A 1,621-nucleotide genomic window follows, 5' to 3' on the forward strand; every position below is an offset into this window, starting at 1 on the left:
AGCCAGTTATTTTGTTTTTATTTTCATCTCTGAGAGCCAAAATTAATCCTCATGTAAATGTATTAGTGCAGGCATTTTAAAATATTTTATTTTACTTTTGTGCTATTGCGAATATACACAGCAGAACGTACACTAATTGAACAATTTCTGCATAGGCAACTCAGGACACTGTTTACCTCCTTCCATTTGGGCAACCCTTTCTCATACTCTTTGCCCCTGCCCCAGTTGTTCCTTTTCCATTCGCATACACTAACTTCCATAAGTCATTTTCCAAGTCGATGTGGTCAATTTGGTCCCATACAGTGAGACCTTGAAAGGCAGACTTTTTTTATGAGTTAAATTACTGTATGGTCTTAAGAAGACTTCAAGGGATAATTCTGGTTTTGAGATTTAAAGATTATCTCAGGGCAATAGTTTCAGGAATTTATCTAGCCTTGATGTCTCCAGAAAATCTGGAGTCCAGGAAAATTTGAAATTCCATTCTGTATCCCCTCCTTTTGATCAGGATTCTCCTATAGAATCTTTGACCAAAATGTTGAGAAATTGTGGCTGAGCACCATCCAGTTTTTCCAGTTCAGGAAAGTAATTAGCCACCCATCCTATTTCCTCTTCTTTTTCGGTTGCTCCAGGTGGATACAAAGCAATGATTGTGTCTTGCATACCCCCTTGAACACTTTTAAGACCCCAGTCACCAGACAACAAACCCAGGAAGCAGAATAGAAGCACTAAGCCAGGTATTAGGACCATTAACTGAGATGTCCCATGAAACCATGACACTAAACATCCAAAGCAAAGAACCAAATCTCCTCAGGTGTTTGGTTGTACACAAACAGCCTCAGCAGCTTTGTTGTTACAATGTATCCAGCATGCAACTTTGTATAGGTGTACAGCAGACTGACAGCAATTATATACATCAGGTCTACAGCCCTACCCTTCACACGATTTTCTCTTCATCATAAAACCAACACTCACTTCCCTGTAAACGATAACCCCTCTTTCCCTCGTGTTGCTGGTAACCACTAAAAACCTTTGGTCTCTCTTTATTTTCCTGTTCCTGTTATTCATACCGGTCATTAAGAATGTCTTAAAGGGTTTTTCAAATGTCAATTTTATCTGATAATGTATACCAAAAATTACAGCTAAAAATAATTAACTATTTCACAAATGAAGAGGGCTAAAGACAGCAAAAGGGGAACCATGAATGTATTTGTTTATGTTGTAAAAAGAGAACCACACTTGAGAGGACCAGAAGAAAAACATATCCAGCCCAGTTTATTTACCTGTACTGTACTTCGGTAAGGATTCCTTCTCCTCAGGAGGGGCAAGTTTAGTCACTGTCCTTTGACTGCAGATCTTTTCTCTCAGGTTCTCATCCACAGTGATGCACACTTGAACTGCGACATCATTTGATCACACAGAGATAGAAAAGATAATAAACACAATCATCAAGTTAAAAAACAAACAAAAGGAAAGGCAAACGTGTTTGTTAGGAAAGAAGCATCTCCTAGGCCCTGCTATGTAAAAGCGGCAACAGTTATGGTAAGCTGATGAACTGGGGAGACTCCCACCTTTTTGTGTGTGCACAGCAGCAGTACACACAGTCAACGAAACAACACTCTAC

At 39.3% G+C, this 1,621-nt stretch overlaps 1 protein-coding gene across 1 annotated transcript in view; it reads right to left on the reverse strand.

The window, feature by feature from the left end:
• Positions 1-1,621, reverse strand: part of ALMS1 (ALMS1 centrosome and basal body associated protein) — a 99,397-nt gene that overhangs the window by 40,461 nt on the left and 57,315 nt on the right. The window contains exon 13 of the mRNA XM_045286583.1: positions 1,281-1,394. Coding sequence (XP_045142518.1) covers positions 1,281-1,394 — 114 coding nt within the window. The remainder of the gene's footprint in view (positions 1-1,280; positions 1,395-1,621) is intronic.

The sequence above is a fragment of the Echinops telfairi genome, unplaced genomic scaffold, assembly GCF_000313985.2.
Source record: "Echinops telfairi isolate 266 unplaced genomic scaffold, ASM31398v2 ScPeMD7_9;HRSCAF=40, whole genome shotgun sequence".
Classification (NCBI taxonomy): domain Eukaryota; kingdom Metazoa; phylum Chordata; class Mammalia; order Afrosoricida; family Tenrecidae; genus Echinops; species Echinops telfairi.